General features: G+C 27.3%; 4 protein-coding genes across 10 annotated transcripts; 2 read left to right on the top strand and 2 right to left on the bottom strand.

Annotated features, from left to right (window-relative positions):
* The first annotated feature begins 484 nt into the window (after positions 1-484).
* LOC103576044 (ceramide transfer protein) lies at positions 485-6,151 on the top strand. The gene is made up of 8 exons (XM_014441286.2): positions 485-953; positions 1,364-1,762; positions 1,923-2,042; positions 2,181-2,738; positions 3,554-3,724; positions 4,102-4,533; positions 4,871-5,003; positions 5,099-6,151. Exons 2-8 carry the CDS (start codon positions 1,490-1,492, stop codon positions 5,224-5,226), a joined length of 1,815 nt encoding a protein of 604 aa, XP_014296772.1. The 5' UTR covers positions 485-953; positions 1,364-1,489; the 3' UTR covers positions 5,227-6,151.
* A 317-nt stretch (positions 6,152-6,468) lies between these two features.
* Positions 6,469-10,191, bottom strand: LOC103568920 (actin-related protein 2). 4 transcript variants are annotated; one of them, XM_053737309.1, is made up of 9 exons: positions 9,651-10,191; positions 9,211-9,321; positions 8,992-9,009; positions 8,529-8,546; positions 8,148-8,227; positions 7,900-8,035; positions 7,337-7,696; positions 6,960-7,238; positions 6,469-6,869 (listed from the first exon to the last, which is right to left on the bottom strand). In XM_053737309.1, the coding sequence occupies exons 1-9, from the start codon at positions 9,696-9,698 to the stop codon at positions 6,699-6,701; spliced, it is 1,221 nt and encodes a 406-aa protein (XP_053593284.1). In that variant the 5' UTR covers positions 9,699-10,191; the 3' UTR covers positions 6,469-6,698. The 4 variants fall into 4 exon arrangements, with proteins under 4 accessions (XP_053593284.1, XP_014296774.1, XP_053593285.1 ...); XM_014441288.2 differs by lacking the exon at positions 8,529-8,546; XM_053737310.1 differs by lacking the exon at positions 8,992-9,009.
* Positions 10,192-10,325: 134 nt separating this feature from the next.
* Positions 10,326-13,140, top strand: LOC103568921 (dual specificity mitogen-activated protein kinase kinase 3). The gene is made up of 7 exons (XM_008545955.2): positions 10,326-10,481; positions 10,674-10,855; positions 11,569-11,734; positions 11,876-12,112; positions 12,225-12,404; positions 12,474-12,691; positions 12,788-13,140. The coding sequence occupies exons 2-7, from the start codon at positions 10,791-10,793 to the stop codon at positions 12,927-12,929; spliced, it is 1,008 nt and encodes a 335-aa protein (XP_008544177.1). The 5' UTR covers positions 10,326-10,481; positions 10,674-10,790; the 3' UTR covers positions 12,930-13,140.
* Positions 13,141-13,771: 631 nt separating this feature from the next.
* LOC103568922 (mitochondrial dicarboxylate carrier) lies at positions 13,772-16,734 on the bottom strand. Of its 4 annotated transcripts, none has more exons than XM_008545958.2 (8): positions 16,287-16,734; positions 15,901-16,012; positions 15,420-15,575; positions 15,105-15,271; positions 14,829-15,036; positions 14,681-14,761; positions 14,362-14,418; positions 13,772-14,268 (listed from the first exon to the last, which is right to left on the bottom strand). In XM_008545958.2, the coding sequence occupies exons 2-8, from the start codon at positions 15,997-15,999 to the stop codon at positions 14,161-14,163; spliced, it is 876 nt and encodes a 291-aa protein (XP_008544180.1). In that variant the 5' UTR covers positions 16,000-16,012; positions 16,287-16,734; the 3' UTR covers positions 13,772-14,160. The 4 variants fall into 4 exon arrangements, with proteins under 4 accessions (XP_008544180.1, XP_008544181.1, XP_008544178.1 ...); XM_008545959.2 differs by having other exon boundaries at positions 13,773-14,268; positions 16,436-16,734; XM_008545956.2 differs by having other exon boundaries at positions 13,776-14,268; positions 15,901-16,015.
* Between the last annotated feature and the right edge of the window lie 595 nt (positions 16,735-17,329).

Raw genomic sequence — 17,329 nt, 5'->3', positions numbered from 1 at the left:
AATTCTAAAAAATATAAACTTAATACTATATAAATAGTATGGTTTCCTTGTTTTCTTCGATTTATTTCAGACCAAGTGTGACAGTAAAACGTACCAAGCTGCTGCTGCCTATCACCAGTGACTTCCCCCTCTTCCATCTATATCTTTTCTCTCAATAAAAATAAATTTTTCTCTTAAGGAAGCGCACCATATTTTTTCAAACTCTTCCCGCCATCCTGCGGAATTTCAAACGAACTACCCGCAAGTTTTTAAATTTCAAATTTACCGACTGATCACCACTCCACTCACTGAAAAAATAAATAATGTCAACAATTTGATAAATAATAATAACTATATAAATTGTAAAAAATATTTATAGTTATTATGCAATGAAAAACAAAGCAAATAAATATAAGTGTCATTGAATAATTGAAAAAAATTAAATTTTTGTGTCTATTATGTCGGTAATTATTTCTAATAATTATTTCAAATAACAAAATGGTGCTCGTCGTGTAAATGCGCATGAATTTAGCGTCAAATATCGTTACTTGCTTATTTTATTAATTTATAATAAATCGACACACACATACTCATATATTCGTACATATATATAAAATGTAGAGTAATATACCTAGACATATATTATATTGTATAAACATTGTCTTTGTAAAAAAAAAAAAAAAAAAACGTATCTACATTGTATTTGTATATTTAATGAATCATTTATATAAAATTTACAACAGTTAAATAAAATAATTATAATTACAATTGAAATTGCAATGACAAACTTTATATAAATTTATTTAAATACAATTGTGATTTATTTGTGATTTGTTTACTCTCGACTTATATGAGTAGTTGAATTTTGAACAATATATTATTTATTAATTTTTTTTAAATAAAAATAAAAATAAATAATCTGGTGGCTGCAAGATGATAAGAGTATTTAGATAAAGAAAAAATATACAGGAATAGTAAGAAAAAATATATATATTAGATAAAATATATACAAATGGGTGGAGTTTAAACTGTGATCTTTTTATTAAAAGTATAATTATTTATAAAGTATTTGAATAATGTTTAAAAATTCTTATTGATATGACATTGGAGCATAAATTTAATAATAATAAATAACAATTATTATTATTGAAGATGGTGTAATTCTGAGTATTGATAATTGCTATACGCATAAGGTTATATCAGCTCTCAAGGTCTCATTATTATGAAATTCTCTTCTCTTCCAAAATATCTCATGTGATTATAAAACTTTGCTACTTTCTCTTACACCCGTAATCTGTAAATCACGATAATAACCACCACTTCATTTTGAGCCATCAAATATATATACATATATATATATATATATTTTATTTTTCATTCTAAGAATCAATTTACCACGTCCATGAGATCTAATTTTGGAACAATCACAGTCACAATTGTGAAATAATTTACAAAATAATTATTTTCTGCAACAAAATAATCTGCTTGATTTAAAACCAGAAGCTATACGATGGCTGATGTAAATGCTTCTGTTGTTAACGAGGGAGAGATGATGGACATTGCTGATGTTAATGATGCTGGTAATGAGATCGATGAGGAAGAATCAGATGGTGTTATTGTGCCAGAATTGCAAGGCACATTGTCTAAATGGACTAATTACATTCACGGATGGCAAACACGATTTATTGTCTTGAAAAACGGCACATTGTCTTACTACAAATCCGAACAAGACAGTGGGTTCGGCTGTAGAGGTTCCATCAGTCTCTACAAGGCCGATATCAAGGTACAAAAAACCGATTGTTTAACTTATTTACATAACATCTGTTATTTAAGTCCAATATTTGTTCATTTTATTTTTAACTTTTTTCAAAATATTTATTTGTTATTTCAAATAACAAAGTGTATTATTCAATTAATTAATTAATTAATTATTTATATTACAGGCTCATGAATTCGACGAGTGTCGCTTTGATGTATCAGTTAATGAAAGTTTAGTTTGGTATCTCCGAGCAAATTGTCCTGAAGAAAAACAACGTTGGGTAGACGTTTTGAAATCGTACAAAGTATGTATATATTTGTTTATCTTTATCTTGTGACGATATATTTTACTTTTTATCTCAAGACGAATTACTCATTGATGAGTCAACTTTTTTTTCATACAGAACATATGGATAATGATAATAAATTTTTATTATTTATAGGCCGAGTCTGGTTATAGCAGTGAAAATAGTTTGAAACGACACGGCAGTACGGTATCACTGGTATCAAATACACAATCAACCGCAAGTGGTGGCAGTTTGAACAAACGTGTGTTAAGAAATCTGAAAGAAAAACTTGCAGAGCTAGAGACATTCAAGGATATATTGAGTAAACAAATAGATACATTACAAAAGTATTTTGACAATTGCGCTGAAAATGCATCAGCACCGTCATCATCAGTATCAATTGGAACAAGAGTTGATGACTTCGATGATATTGGAAAAAATGATATTCCATTCGACCCAGCATTGCAGTCGGTCGATTTTAAAGGCGAAGCGATCACATTCAAAGCTACCAGTGAAGGTATACTGAGTACGTTGCAACACTGTGTCGAATTGATGGGACAACGCGAAGACGTCTGGCGTCGTCGATGGGAAAAAGAAAACGAGCGTAGAAAAAAAATTCAAGAACTTTATAAAGCTCTGAAGGATCAGATTAATATTCACCGTGGAGATCCTACTAGGCCTAGAGTTATGATCCACGGAGGTCCTGATTATGAAGTAAGATCTTGTTATCACTCTATTTAATTTTTTTTTATTATTATAAGCTCATTGTTATCTTTATTTGGCAGAAGACTTTGAACAAAAAAAAAACAGTGTCAAGTGCAATGCGCAATAATTTTAAATATTTATTTTAAAGGAAATGCTTAATATTCATGATTCAATGGGTCATTCCCTTTGAATTTTTTATTATGTAACCGTTACGAAATAATCGGTTTTATTTAGCAATAGAAATTTGCATATTTTATGGATTTGATCGGCAATAAAATCTAGTGAATCTTTAATTTATGTTTAGTTTCTATTATAAGTTGTCTAGATTATTTATAAGATTTGTTTTTTTTTTTTGCACAAATTTTTATTTCGTATGATTTTTTATACCACGTGAATTGATTACTGAGTCACTTCCAAAATGTTTATGCAACATCAACTTTAAGAACCACCACCATCGGTTTCCATATATTATGCTTACGCAATTTTAAACGTGTTCGATTTACGATGAAAAATAATTTCTGTTCAGTATGTCAGTGGACTACCGTTAAAGTCAGATCGTCATTAAATATTTTTTAAAAACCCATTTAATTTCTTAACTTTATTTTTTAAATTTTATCAGTAATGGGAAAAATAAAACTGAAAAATAATTTTTTGTCCACAAATTATAAGACTTCAGTATGTCATTAAATTGTTTTAGTTAATTAGTATTTGTTGTTATCGTAGATAATTTTTTATTATGTAATATCGTGATAAAAGCAAATATGTGGTATCGCGATAGAACGTAAAAAAGAAATAGTTTATTTTATTTTGTTTTTAATTTTCAGGAAGGCCCACACAGTGCGTTGTGCGATGAAGAATTTTATGATGCAGTGGAAACTGGATTAGATAAAATAGATGAAGACAATCAATTGAGAGATCGTTTGAAACGGAAATCTGTATCGATTTCAGTTAATCCGACTGTCACTCCCGCAGTTAATCACAAACTATGGCCAGAGGTTTGTTAATTAATCTCTTCTATTTAATATTTTATAATAATTTTGAAAAAATTAATTTAAAAATAAGAATCACATATTTGGCTGTTAAATATTAGACAAACTACGTAATTCTATTCAATTTATTGACACTATTACCGTTGTTTGATTGTTATAAGATGCAACTTTATAAAAAATATATATATTACATATAATATATAAGATTTGTAAGTAAAATATTGACAAGTTTGATTGTGACGGTTTTTGAGAGGCTGAAGAAGCGACAATCAGTCACGAAACGTCGCTTAGTAAAAATGTATCGCTGACGTACATAAATTTATTGGATGCTTTAGCTCTGATAATCATAAGAGTCAATAATAATAATATTAATTTTTTTTTAGATCGAGAAAGTGACAATGGAACAGTTGCACTACGCACGACTGGGAGTTGGTGGCGCAGGTGGTTGGCAATTGTTCGCTGAAGACGGCGACATGCGAATGTACAGGCGAGAGGAAGAAGCTGATGGACTGGTCGTTGATCCTTTGAAAGCGTGTCATGTTGTCAGAGGTGTGACAGCACGCGAAGTCTGTCAAATATTTTTCAGTCCCGAGTACAGAAGTGGGTGGGAGACGACCCTCGAGGACATGACTGTCGTCGAAACAATTTCCAATGATACTTTGGTATTTCTACAGACGCACAAACGCATTTGGCCAGCAAGTCAACGTGACGCTTTGTTTTGGTCTCACATTCGTAGTGTCGCGGATACTGAAGATCCAGATGCTTCTGACCTATGGATTGTTTGTAATCATAGTACTGAACATCCTCAGTATCCAGTAAGTTATTTTTTTTCTTGGTTTTTTTTTTACAAACTAAAAATCGTAACTTTAAAACTAAAAATTTATGCCGTGTTGTAAAATTTATTGTTTGGAATTTCAAAATTCCTATATTGACACTCTGGTTCCGGATTAAAATTTAAAAATGCGCGTGAATTTGGCTGACAATTGGCAATTTTTTAAAATTTCATTCTTCTTATATTTTATTAATTTATTCAAAAATTTAAAAAATTATCAAATGTCCGCTCAATTCACACTCGTAATTTCAAACTCTAGTTTTTAAAGCTTATGTTTGTCTGTGCAATTATCGGTTGCAATTAACTCATATCTTTTCTAGCCGAATGCCAGTAAATGTGTACGAGTTTATTTGACTGTTTGTATTGTATGTCAAACATTTGTCGATCCACCAAAAGATCCACAAAATATAAGCCGTAATGATATTACATGTAAAATAACTTATTGTTCTGTGGGTATGTACTTAAAAAAATAATTATTTAAAATTAAAAAAAAAAAAAACTATTTAATTATTTTAAAAATTAAATAATCGGTAATTATTTTTTTTTAGTAAATCCAGGTGGTTGGGCACCAGCTTCTGTACTTCGCGCAGTCTACAAACGTGAGTATCCCAAGTTTTTAAAACGCTTTACAAGCTTTTGCATTGAACAATGTAAAGACAAACCTATATTGTTTTAACTAATTAAATATAAATTAAAAATAAAATTGTAAAAGTGGAACAAAAAAAAAATTTATAATAAAAATATTTTTTTTTTCTTAAAAATGTTTAAATATTGCAAAGATAAATGAAAAAAAAAGCTCTTTTATCCATATTTGCACTGATGTCTCGTTTACAAGCTCAGTCAAATTTTTTCACAAGTACAAATTGTGTACGATTAAATAATAATGATAATTAACAAAATTTGTCAAGTAATTAACTAAAGTGATGGAATAATTAATGTATATTTAAATCATTTAATGTCAATACGTTAATTGATTTATAAAAAATATATAAAATTAACGATTGAAGTTATTATATATAACAATCACAATGTTAATTTATCGTTATTCAAATTTTTAAATGTCCGATTGAACTTTTTTTTATAAGTCGGATATTATATATCATAGTTAGAGTTTTTAAATATATATAATAAATAAAAAAAATATATATATGTATAATAAGTGGGAAACTCTAAATAACACATACACATTTTACTTATTCATTGTTACACTCTGCTGATTATATGCGAATCTGTATAACAATGATATAAAAAAAAAAAGAAAATAGGGTAGAGGTACCATTTGTGGCCACTGGTCCATTTTTGGCCATTTAATACTTTATTTTAATTAATGAAAAAGAGTAAAATAAAATTTCTATTTTAATAGTCGGACAAAAGTATTTCTAAAGACATTTAGAAAATTAATTATCTTGAGTCTTTTACGAATTAATTTACTTAAATTTTTTATGTTCAAAACTGGCCCTGTGTCCAAAAACGGTACCTCTACCCTATATTGTTATTTTTATTTATACAGAAAATAAGGAAAGAGAATTATGTATAGTAATGAAACGAATGAAACTCAATAAAGACTGTTGTAGATTTATGCAAAGGATAATAACTGATAATTTGTATTTTATTAATTATTGATTACTCAAATATATAAATTTAAATTCTATTTTATTTTCTTCAGCATTTTTAATAATCAAAAGTTATCGTTATTTGGTTAATTTTTTTTACTTACATTTCTAGTACAATTAATAATTAAAAACGTAAAAAATCATTACAACAATTTAATTAGAAAAAAAATGATTTAATAAAAATAAAAATAAAAGTTAATTAAACTGAAATTATTTGAGCTTAGTATTTAAATTGGCACGATTATAATTAATAATCGTTAAAAAAATGTTGATTGGAATTTTTTTTTATAATCTTACATACGTAATTCGTTCTTCATATCATATAATTATTATTATATGTACATAAAGTGCTCTCAGCACATTAAGTTTTATCTATCTTCACAAATGTCTTCTCTGTTATTTAATTAATCAATCCTACAATTAATTGTCTTCTTTACTTATTTTATTAATTATTTATTTAGACAAAGAGTTCATTTTAATTTTACTTTTTTTTATTTTGTTGTTTATTTATCAAGTTTTTTTATTATTTAAAACTTCACTTATCATAAGTCGTTAATTTATCCAACACCTTTAGTCCCCTTTCTTCGTACTCTTCCTTAGTAATCCAAAATGAATCACGATTTTTAGTTAATTCCGCTAGTACAGCACCGCCCATAAATACCATGTCCTTGCGCCGAGGCGGATCTTCTATTTTTATTTTAAATTTCTACAACAAATATAACAATAACTCCATTATCATTATCATTAATATTTATAATTATAAAGGCGACAAGTCAAAAATGTAATAATGGTATACCCCTAATTTCGACGCATCATTTTTCAACACTCGTTGAAGATAAAGTTGTTTTATCTCACGTTCCAATCTTGATGGTAAGCCTGGATACATTGTACTGCCACCGCTCAATACTATATGTTTATATAATTCACTCCTTATATCAATAGCTGCCGACTGAATTGTATTGAATACTAACTCGGCAATACCTGGTGCTTCAACGTTTATTAAATGCGGTTGGAATAGTGCTTCAGGTGCTGCGAATCTTTCACCGCCTACTTTAATTACACGTCCATCGGGTAACTAAATAAAAAATTATTTTTAACTGTGATAATTTAACGGTAATGTAACACTAATTACTAATAATTTAAATTGTGATGATTAATAAAATTATTACTTACAGTGTAAGATTCAACAAGGACAGTAGTTTCAACAGCTAACTTTTCTTCTGTCTCAATATTATACCCGATATAACATAATTTTTCTTTCATCATTCTGACAGTTTCAAAATCAGCTGAATGATTAAATGCATAACCACGTAGTAGTAATAACTTAATAAGATACATTGTTATGTCCCGGCCAGCAACATCCAGTCTTCTAATTAAATGACACGGTGCACATTCGTGGTAAACAGCACAAATATGAGTTACACCATCACCAGAATCAACTACAACTCCACTTATCAATCCTTGTGCATAAAGTGTTAGTACGGCTTGCACTGCAATGTACGTCGCTGCGAATCCATATTTCTCAAACATTACCTGCAATATTGAATTAATTAATCAACTATTAATTTTTAGACCCTCTCCTATCAATATTGCGTCACAAATGACAGATTCCCTCCCCCCTTACATAATTTATGACTACTAATTAGTCTCCCTGACCCCTCTTGTCATAATAAGCGACAACCCTTCCCCATAATTGCGAACGTATTTTATAAACAACCTCAAATAATAAATTTTACCTCAATCATTTTTTCTCGATTTGTTGTTGGATTCATCGGAGGTTCAGTCAGCATTATTTTACACTCATGTGGATCAATGTTCATTTTTTCTGGTCCGAATGTATAATCCCATACATGGCACATGTCTTCCCAATTTCTATATTTAATTATTTAATAATTTAATGTTTAAAAAAATTTTAATTTATTTAATAACGATACTAATTAATTACAATGTGCTCTTTTATTATTATTAATATTATTATTTATACCTAACAATTCCATTTTGCATAGGATAACTAATTTCCAGCAACGAGCGTAGTTTACTAGCTTCATCGCCGACCATCAAATCCTGTCGCAATAATAAATTACAATTAAACTTATATTTAATAACATAATAAACAAATACAATAACAATAACAATATCTAACACACAATGGGCATTCTCATATAAAATCAAGACACAATTGACTGTTCCGGCAAAATGTAACACAAAATAATGCAGCATAATTAGCAATACAAAAAAAATAAATAAAAATCTACCAACAATCAGTATTTTATATCTATATTTTTAAATAAATAAACTAGTAAAAAAATAAATAAATAAATAAACTACGACAGTAAGTAATTACATATAATACACTTCAACTTACAGGCAAGTTATACGCGTCCTATGATGGCAAATGTAAAAAGCACATAAATACAATTAATAATTAATTTAAAATAAAATTAAAAAGAACAAAATTTTATAAATGTAAATATATATATATGGTTTGTACATATCTAATTGGCTGATTTTTTACTTATTTTAAAATTTAGCAGGTCAATAATATACTCAGGTATTAGTCAAGGTTAATAGGGTGTAATTAACACCGTATGTAACAACAATTATTATTATTATTGTTGTTATTGTAACAGTAATCAATCAGTTTATTCACTCGGTAAAAATACGAGTTAGTTAAAACTGTAAATCCAATCTGTTATTTTTCTTGAAATCTTGATTTAATTATCGCTTATTATTTAACATTATTATTATTAATAATTCTAGCTTTTTTTAGTTTATTTTAAAAATAGTCTAGCACAAAGGACACTACTGGGTACTAAAAATGGACTTACACGAACGCAAAGATCTTGCTGAAAATATATAATAATAATTTAATTACAATCAAGGTAATTATTAATTTTTTAAAAGTATATTTATAAATCTTGCCACAAATCAAACTGACAATCTTGTACATCTAATTCTGATTACAAAAATGTCTCGGTTTTTTTTTTAAATAAATAAATAAATGAATAATTAATTTATTTTAATTACAAATAATAAATTGCTCTCACCTTAACATCAATATCTCCAATTTTATTTACTGCTCTAATAATTGGACGTCCAACAAGCGATGGGAATATAAAAGCAGGGAAGTTGGCGCCAGCATATCCACATTTAACAAACTGGAAATAATATGAATGTTATAAAATACTAATTAATTAATCAGTAGACTAATTAATTTATTAATAAAAGATTTTGATTGTTGATAAAAAAATCTTAAAGTATAAATATAACTAAAAATTTGAAATATTTTGATATAAATGAATTTTGGAGTTAACAGACAAAGAATTTTCGAATTTTTTTCTCTAGAAGTTACAAAAAAAAAAAAAACTAAAAATATGTACGTAGAAAATAAAAAAAGCGATGCAATTTTTTAAGAAGTCGTTTTGAAAAAAATCAAAAAATTAGACCTCGGCTAACTCCAGTATCAAATGGACATGCATAACCTTACCCCAGTTCCATTGTCACAAACAATAACCTTCCGTCCTTTATTATCCATCTCCAAAAAATAATAAACACTCAACAATGATCAAGTATTGTTAATTACAATTAAAAACACTCTGCTATGAAAAATATCCTGCAAGATGACTAATAAATAATTTAGTTCAGCAAGGGCGTCACCGGCATGGCGTACTGATAATCATTCAAGTATTTTTTTAATATATAAGATATATAATAAACACAATCACGTTAAAAAAATCTTATCACATTAACAGGGAAAAAAATAAAATATATTATTATTTACTTCCTTCAAACAAAATCAACACTACAACTAATTATCGTTTACCATAATATTTAAACAATAATAATTGTGTTTAATTGCACGTTATTTGTAAAATATTTGAATCTAATTATAATGGAATGGAATAAATCTGTCAAACATTTGATGTATGAAATTGTTCTCAGCCGCTCTGTCTTTCTCTTTTTCTTTCTCTTTCTCTAATCCTAAATCTGCCACACACGAATCGAGTCAAAAAAAAAATTACTTTTTTTTAGGTCATTTTCTTTTTTAGTACTTAATTGTAACGCGCATGTCGCTAGTTAACTTATTTGAATGTAGCTGCGATTAATTATTGTTATTATTATCAGTAAAATACTTTTTTTAATTTTTTTGCCACTTGTCTGTAGCGCTCATATGTATATATAATTACACATATGTATTTATATAAATGTATGTTTTTTTTTAATATTTCTAAGACCAACTTCATATTGTCGTTCAAGTTTCACCAAAAGCTTCATATATGGGCAACCGTTTTGTCTATTTTATTTTCATGCAAATAAGGTGAGTTAATTTTTTAATTATTTATTTATATATATATATTATTATTTAATTAATAATTATTATGATTAACTGTCAAAGTACGCAGAGCTGTTTATTTATTTATAAATTAGTAATTAAAACTTCTAAACAAATAACCTAGCGGACGCTGGGTTTGAATAATTTCATGTTTATAAACAATTTTTTTTTTTATAGGTCGTTTTTTACTGCGGATTGCTATTGTTTGTTAAATCATGACAGTTAGTTGTTAACTGGTAAATTTTAGCTGTCAAGTATTTTATTTAAAAATATTTTTTTTATTATTTATTTACAATGGCTGCGAGAAAAGGGAAAAGAAATTTAAAACTCCAAGTCTCTGAGGAGGCTCCTGTAAATATGTATGTTGCATTATAAATATATAAATTTTTTTTATTTATACACAGTAAAAAAGGATTCGTCAAAGCGTAAAAAAAGCAAGTGTTAATTTAACACACTGTTATTTTTTATTTTTTATCCTCTGTAATAGTTGGCGAACATCTGACGATTTTTTAAATTTTTAAATAAAATGTTTCTAACAAAAAAATTAGAAAATTGACTTTTAGAAAATTCTAGAATCAGTACATGCATTTTTTTTTATTTTACCAATTTAATTGTTTTATCTTTTTATATGTAATTTAAAAATTGTTTTATGTCTGATGAAAATATTAATTTATTTAATGCTGTAAGAAGGACGGAGGAGCCGAATTTGAACCACCAGATAACGGGAAATAATAATGGAAATAAATAGAAATATCAATGATTATTTTTGAAAATTTTTACTTTTCAAATATACGTGTGTAATTTCTACACTCACGTCGTATGTTAAAATAATACAAAAAGTGTAAGCCGTTTATTTTACACACAATATGTGTAAATTTTGACGAATCCTTTCTTGCTGTGTAAATTTGGCGGGAAATATTTAATTGGTAATATCCAAGTAGCACAGAGACAGCTTTAAGATGTCAAAAAAATGTCTTAAAATGGACAGACAAATTTTATGTCATGGATGTCGAAAAGCCAAGTGCGCTACTTGGGTAGTAATTATTTTTTTAAGTTTATTTATTATTTTTAGTGCGCCACCAAGAAATCTTGATAAACGCACGACAATAACAATAGAAGATAAAACTTTTGAAGTAGAAGCTGATGATCTTGAGACAATATGCATGCTAGGTAGAGGTGCTTATGGTATCGTTGATAAAGTCAAACATAAACAAAGTGGTACTATTATGGCTGTAAAGGTAATACTTTTAATTATTTCTCATTTATCTCCATCTGTCAGATTTTCAATAAAATTATAATTTTTATATAATATTAAGCTAATAATCACTCGTTAAGTTTTTATTTAAAGTTATTAATAATAATGTTGATATTAATTACAGCGAATAACAGCGACAGTAAATAATCAGGAACAAAAAAGACTTGTAATGGATTTAGATATTTCAATGCGAAGTTCCGACTGTCCTTACACTGTACAATTTTACGGCGCGCTATTTCGTGAAGGTGACGTTTGGATTTGCATGGAAGTAATGGACATGAGTCTAGATAAATTTTATGTAAAGGCATACAAAAATGGATGCTCAATACCTGAAGATATATTAGGAAAAATAGCGCTCTCAGTTAGTTTAAATTTTGACACATTTATGACAGTTGTCATTGACAATTTTTTAAAATTAGAGACGCTGTCTGAAAATGCCCTTAAATTTCAAATATTTATTTAAAATTTTTTAGGTTGTCAGTGCGCTACACTATCTTTATTCACAACTCAGGGTAATTCATCGAGATGTGAAACCTAGTAACATATTAATTAATCGAAAAGGCGAAGTTAAGATCTGTGATTTCGGTATTTCTGGTTATCTTGTAGATTCGGTAGCAAAAACTATCGACGCTGGTTGCAAACCATACATGGCTGTAAGTTATAATTTATGATAAATATATTTAAATTAATTACCATTATGTTTATTTTAATTTTTTTTTCAGCCAGAAAGGATAGACCCATCAGGTAATCCATCTCACTACGACATAAGATCAGATGTCTGGTCACTGGGAATTTCTCTCGTGGAATTGGCCACCGGAAGATTTCCATATGAGTCATGGGGAACGCCTTTCGAACAACTTAAACAAGTCGTTAAAGACGACCCGCCGAAACTGCCACCAGGAAAATTTTCTGAACCTTTCGAGGAATTAATTACTAAGTGGTCAGTATTTAATTACACCAATTAATTATTATCTCTAAGTGATAACTCTAATGATAACTCAGGGAATGTAAGCTGGTTTCTTTTTTTAATTTTTAGTTTAATGAAAGACTTCACTGCCCGTCCTAACTACAGTCAATTACTCGAGCTGAAGTTCATTGAAGAGCATTCGAAAAAAGATACCGATGTCGCTGGGTTCGTTGAAAAAATTTTGAACCTGCCAGACCCCGAGCAACCTTAATAATTTAAATGTACGTAAAATTTTTTGCGTCATCGCATGCATCTCCTAATATTTAGTCATTTGATTTTTATAATCATTGTCATTTAACATGACGCTCAGTAATAGTTATATAAGTACTTTAAATATTAATTAATCTACGGCATTATGTCTAGTATATTTGTTGAAGAAAAGAAAAATGCTGATTTAAAAATTTTAATATCATTTCTGTAAAATTGCTGTTTTTTTTTAATTTTTTAATCTATTTAATTAATAATTTATTATTTTTTTGGTTTATTAAAATGGGTATTGTACAATTATTTATAATTATAATTATTCATACACTTGAAATGAGTCAGCATTCATTAATAATGTACATATTATAGAATATAATTAATGAATTATAGTTTTTTTTTTTTAAATCAAGCAAAGAAAATAATATTAATAAAATAAAAAAATCAATGCATGGTAAATTTGAAAACATTTTTTATTATTTATTTCAAATAAGCAAATATATTTTTTTAAACGACACTCTATATTCTTCTTTGTATATTTATTAAAACGGCAGTACATGATAATAAGTTTACAATAAATAAAATATTAATTCATTGTATTGTCTAATGGAAAGAGCTCATTACAAATTATTTAACATGGTTAATTAACTATCAATAAACATTATTATCTATCTATCTAACAAATTTATCTATTTATTTAAAGCTTATAAACAACTAAATGCATGCCCCATTAATGCGTTAAATAAATATTAAAAAATCTCAAATAAAAAATACATTTTACTGTTTACACTTTTTAAAAAATAGTCGATTATTTCGGAAGTTGTCAAGTCAATAAATAAAATGAATATGAATTTCTTAAATGCTGGTAGACATCATTATTTTCTTCGACGTTTTTTTAATTTAGTAATCAATAATTATTGTTATTAAAAAAATAATGGACGATAATTTGTGCGCGTAAATATTTATCGAAAAATTTTAAATATCGTAATATGCCAGCATATACGTTGTAAAAATATTTATATGGAATGTATTCTGATATATTTTGTATCACATTTATCTGATAGGATTTAAGTAATCGTAGTATATTATGATTATTGTTTTTTTAAATCAACTGCTCTATGGAATGCTTGCGATTATCGTCTGATAGTCGGAAGAAAATAAAATCTCATCAGTAGACTCAGTTTTTCATAAAATTAATATTAAATTATTCTAGGTTTTAAATAAATAAATTAATTGATTTATTAATGTGACTTGTTTGGTATATAGCCAAAGTAAATCCGAAGTTGTTCGAGAAATACGAAGGTCAGAATAGTGTGCGGGGCTAGACGCACAAATGCTGGAACGTATCCCTGTTTGAAAAATAATATTTAGATTTATTGTAAATAATTACCATTGATTATAATTTTTTAAAGTTCAAAATTAAAAAAACTTTAATTTCTTACCTTGAAGAAACCGAGTGGTCCCATTTTAGCGGTATACAGTATTAAGTGCCCCATGTTCTATATTTTAAAATACATTTCACATATATTAAAATTAATTAATTAATTATGGGAAGGGGTCAGTAGCCGACATGGTTTTTGCTGAATATATCAAATGCCTTCAATATTTTTTCGTACATTATAAATGATTACTGCTCGGTTGCCTACCAAAATTTACTTTCTACGATTGTGGGCATTTGATACATCCAGCAAAAACAATCTAGACAACTGATGCCTTCCATGAATTATCTCAGTACTAATTATTCAATTTTTTTATTGCTACCTTATATTCCCCAGGCTTAGCATTCATGGCGCGTGTTTTAAGAACATCTAGAGGCTGAGTAAGAGTCGTAGCAATCGCTCCCTTAGTTAAAAAAAATAAAATTAATTATTAATGAATCAAAACTATGAATCAAATACTCGATACTTACTGCTGACAAACTTGCTGCAAAATGCGTAATTAAATTATCTTCAAATTTACCAGAATTTAATAGATACTGTTTAATTTGATCATAAAAACTCAATTGTCCAATGGTCATTAAAATTGCACGTCCAGTCGCAGTTGAACAGCCATTAAATAACTTTGAAACACCTTCTTCCCGGCATACTCTTACTAACCCATCTATCGCATGTTTGTAACTGCACAAAATAATGATAATTATAATTTATTTAAGTAATTAATATTAAAATTAATTATAATTACACACTTTCTTCGTTGTTCTGGCGGCAATTTAATATCGTTTTGCATCCGCACATTAATAAGATCACCGGGTGTACCAAAGACACCACCAACAGCACCAGCCGAACCAGCAATCAATAGTTTTTGATAGAAAGGTAATGGTCGGTCGGGTTTTTCCATCGCTTGCTTGGCAACCTATTTAATACGACCATGAGATTATAAATAAAATATTACCTCTGTCTTTATGAAAATTTAATTATTTATTTTTAGAACAGCATGAATAAGTATTTTTGTTTTAAATATAATTATTTATAAATTCTATGTAACTTTTTAAATTTATTACCTCATAAACTCCAAATCTTGTTGTTGAATATGTTCCCTGCCGCAATAAAGAAGCACTCAGGCCACTATATAAAGCTAAAACTCCCTGTTTTTTAATTATATTTAACGTATGCTTAACTATTGACATCTTTCCTTCCTGCTGAGTTTGCAATTGCACCTAAAAAAAAAATTAATTAAATTTAAAAATAAAAAAATGAATTACCTTGAAATAAATAATTTTATTAAACAATAAACTGAAAAGTTTTTATATAAATATTATGTAATTTATGTAATAGCATGCAAATAACTAATTCTATTAATTCTATTAATAAAGTCTAGTAAAAATAAATTTTAATTAATTTAATGAATTAGAAAATTATATTTAATTTAAAAATTTCATCTCACACTTTAATTACTGATAATTAATCTTGCATTTTGAATTTAATAAATTTTCAAATGTCTAATTAGTTTGAAAATTAAAGAAAAAAAAAAATAAGAAATACCTTCAATAAATCCAGTGGATGGGTTACACAAGCAGCTCCAGAAGATGCAATTCCACCAAAATACCATCGTGAAAGTTTTCTCGAATCATTGGAACCCATTCTAAATGCTTACCTACTTTATTTAAATTAAATAAAAATAATAATAATAACTACTCATTAAATGTTAAAAAATTTAATTAGTCAATTTTTAAAAATAAAATAATTTTTATTAAATAACTTATTCAAGTGCATTACATATCTATTAAAAATTACATAGCAATTTTAAAAATCATAAAGTTGATTGACTTGTTTTTTTGCATTATCAAACGATAACAATTTTTTAATCTCCACTTGTTTTGAATTAAATGTAATATAAAATAAATATTATTTAAAATTAAAAATCTTACATGCGGCATTCGTTTGACAGTTGATAGTAAATATAAATTAGTTAAAAATAATAATAGCAATTAATAATAATGACTTTTGACACCGTGAGTAGACATGCGTTGAAACGGAATGACTTGATAATATTTTTAAAAAACGTCTGACCACTCACTTTGTTACTTTTATTATTTAGTATGTATACAGAATTATTTAACTCATGTGTGGTGTGTAGTTGGCCTCGTACTCGTACTTGTACTTATACTTATGCAGTAAAAGATAAACTGGTTGGCTAGTACTAGTATGTAAACTGAGATATTGAAATTAATCGGGATGTGGTGGAAGTTGAGTGAGCGCGCGCATCAGCTGACAGCCACGTGTTTGTTGACAGAAAACATATCGATATAATGACAGCTTTTGATAAAGCAGCACATAAATGGAATTAAAGCCGGAAGCCACTTTGGTGTAAGCTGATAATTGTTTATTGACATTGATATTTCATTACTTTGTCTTATTAAATTTCCCATCGCCTTCGAACGCAATTCAATTTCCGTGGATCGTTTCTTTTTTCTTTTTTTTTTTAATCAAACAACAATCGATTGTTGTAATTAATTATTTGTATAGTTACAATAATAATTTTGACAGGTGTCAATGTATTTATAAGTGATTTAGTATAGTTCTGGTTAAATCTATAGCCATGGCGGGAAAAATTAAAATTTTAAAAATGAATTTTTTTAGTGAAAAACAAAAGAAATTGATTTTATTTAAAAACTTGTATATTTTCGTGTATTTTTAATTAGAGGCAATATTTTTTTTTTAATCGAAATAAAGAAATAAGTTCTTTGATATTTTTACCATAAATATACACATATACGTGCACATTAAAATTTTGATTTATTTATTTCTGGGTATTACTTTTTTTTTACCTGCATTTTTATGTATTAATTATTTTTAAATGAAAAATATTTAATTTACAAAAATTAATTTATAAATAAGTATGCGCATGTACAATTTTAATAATGCGCATGTGTGAATTTTTTTTGAATTAAAATTAATTATAAAATTTAAA

The sequence above is a fragment of the Microplitis demolitor genome, chromosome 3, assembly GCF_026212275.2.
Source record: "Microplitis demolitor isolate Queensland-Clemson2020A chromosome 3, iyMicDemo2.1a, whole genome shotgun sequence".
Classification (NCBI taxonomy): Eukaryota; Metazoa; Arthropoda; class Insecta; order Hymenoptera; family Braconidae; genus Microplitis; species Microplitis demolitor.
Note: the sequence above shows the minus strand (reverse complement) of the source record. Positions and strands in the feature narration are given on the sequence as shown.